Below are 2,750 nucleotides of genomic sequence, written 5' to 3' on the forward strand. Positions count from 1 at the left end.
ATATATCCATTTCCTACCATTAATTAAAGATCCATTGGGATTATTTTCGTCTTTCCATTTACCGGCTGGAAGATAAATGTTTCGTTTTATAGCATTTTGAACCATGATTGGAGCAACGAGAATGTCTTCACCCAAAAGAAATTCTGAAACATATGTTTTAGTTATTAATTTATTATTTACAAGCAAATGTTTTTCGATTATAGTTCACCGTCATCGATGTAGAAAGCCGTTGTATCAGTTGGGTCGATCCACCATATAGGAGGGTTAACTGGAGTACCAGTGCTCACAGCATTTTCCATCAATTGCACAATAAGATCTGCATATTTCTGGTGAAGATCCATAAACTTTTTGCAAATACTATTCGTCTATTTCCATAAACAATTTGATAATAGTATATGAATATTTTGATATATTTGTAAAATAGACATATTAACTTTGCTTGTTAAGTTATTATTGTTTACATGAAATTTTTTAATTTAAAATATTTAGTGATAAAGAAATAAAATTTCTTTAAAATTAAAAAAAAAATTTATTAATAAAAAGAGTAGTAATAATCATCACATGTAAAAACAAAAGAAAAAAGCCTAATCAATTCCTCAGAAATTTTTTATACGAATGTACTGCTAATAAATCTTTTATTGTTATACACTGTGTACTATTAAGGTTATTCAATAAGTAAGGAATAGGTTTTCCATTGTTCCCATTATTCCTCACAATTTACCAGTTTTCTTACATTTAATATACCCTGTTCAAAATTAATATATATATATATATATTAATGAAGTTGACTGGCGCTTTAGAAAATTAACCCAACCCACTTTATTGACTTAAATTTAAAACTTTACTTAAATCCATTATTAGTATAATAATAATAAATAAGAAGAAACTAGTAATACTCTTTCATTGTAATCCCAAGGAGTCAACGAAAACTGAACCGCTGGCATAAAAGTGTTAGCTTGCATCCATCTGATAAACAATTCATCTGACACTGTATCATTTCTATATGCATTTCCTCCAATCATGTCAGGTAAAACAAAAGGATAACCAATCATATTGAATTGAATCAAAGTAGTTACAAGTGTAGGTAATCCTAACTGCCAGTCCCATCGCGAATTTCTATCGTTCATTCGTACAAAACGTCCGTGTTTTTGAACTTTTCTTGCTGTTCTATACTCTATTCCATTGCCAAATTCGTTTATAGTATCGATGTATGCATTTACAATATTGTCAGGAAAAAATGTGAGATCCTTATCGTAGTACACAGACGATGGTGGTCCCCTTCATAAAAATTATATTTTTAAGTTATAATAAAAATGCTTAATCTCTTAATTAATGTATACATTAATTCATATATTTTTATTTCATTACACAGCAGTTTTCACTCTCTAGAGCATTTTAAGTAAAAATTATTTGATTTATAGATAAATATACCAAAAATCAGATACTGATACATTAAATATATAATTATGGTCAGAATAAATATAAAATGTGTTGACAGCATTATATATAATATTATATTTATATACAAATAGTTAACTTCACATACCAACTTGATTCTCCAGCATCAAACTTTAGTGTATCAATACCAGTCTCAACAAGTAGTTTTTTAAGTCTTCCTGACCACCAATCTCTAGCAGAAGGATTAGTAAAGTCTACCAAAGCAGCAGCACCATTCCACCAAGCTGTTTCAATAGAGCCAGTTGTATTTTTCACAAAAAAATCTTTTGTTTTAGCAAATTCATATGATTCACATTGTGGACTAATAAATGGATGAGTCCAAAGAGAAACTTTAAAACCTAAAGATTCTATATAAATAATACGAGTGTTATTAAATACTTGGTAAATACAATCTTTGTAATTATGACTATATTGAATAAATATCATTAAATTGCTAATTTCAATAATAATCGACTAAAATAGAGCTTAAGGATTAATTACTTTTTTCAATTTGTTTTCAATATTTAAAAAATAATCTTAGCTTATAAATAAAATATTTTTTTACTTTACATCAAAACTATTATTCCTACAACAAACATGTAGCCAGAATTGTATGGGATCTATAATCCATGGACTTCCTCTAAATACACGAATATTCTGCTCTCACATAAAGCAAGCAAATTAAAATTGGTGGACAATTTCAAAAACTTTATGGAAGAAAAATAAGCATAACCATTTTAATTTTAGTATTGGAATAACTATTTTTTGTTTGGTATAACGTATCGTAGACTTAATATAATAATAAGAAAAAAAATTTCAACTTACTCAGTTCTTTTACAAGTTGTTTCACATCAGGAAATTTATTTTTATTAAAAATTGCACTACCATAACATGTTTCCCAGTCATCATCAATTTCAAGTTGTCCTCGAGGATAAGCACTCTTCACAATTTGATTGGCATAATCTAAAACCGTTTTAGTATCTACATTTTTTTTGTATTTGGCCCATGTAGACCAAATAGGATTTTTTATTAAATATGGATCTGGTATAGAAATAGGTTTCCCCAAAATATCATTAACGGCGTTTTCATGTGCTACTCTAGCATTTTCATATTTGCATACACGAAATTTCAATCGATTTTCTTTTTTTCTGTACGGTGGTTTTACTTTAGATATGAAACATAATTTATTTTTAGATGTCGGTCCATTCATATCCAAAAACAAAGGGACAGACTCATTCACATAAATGTAAAATCCGTTTGAGTTTAAGAAGTATGATTCTATTACCTATAAAGCAATAAATGTTTCCAAATAA

General features: G+C 27.9%; 1 protein-coding gene across 1 annotated transcript; it reads right to left on the reverse strand.

The window, feature by feature from the left end:
• Positions 1 to 3: 3 nt before the first annotated feature.
• On the reverse strand, positions 4 to 2,738 carry LOC126909741 (myogenesis-regulating glycosidase-like; the record flags this gene model as incomplete). Its single annotated transcript, XM_050692173.1, has 5 exons — positions 2,263 to 2,738; positions 1,547 to 1,805; positions 897 to 1,278; positions 209 to 365; positions 4 to 143 (listed from the first exon to the last, which is right to left on the reverse strand). Coding segments are annotated over exons 1-5 (1,323 nt in total), but the record flags the coding sequence as incomplete, so codon positions are not given.
• Between the last annotated feature and the right edge of the window lie 12 nt (positions 2,739 to 2,750).

This window comes from Daktulosphaira vitifoliae, unplaced genomic scaffold (assembly GCF_025091365.1).
Source record: "Daktulosphaira vitifoliae isolate Bord-2020 unplaced genomic scaffold, ASM2509136v1 Scaffold_1100, whole genome shotgun sequence".
In the NCBI taxonomy this organism is placed as follows: Eukaryota; Metazoa; Arthropoda; class Insecta; order Hemiptera; family Phylloxeridae; genus Daktulosphaira; species Daktulosphaira vitifoliae.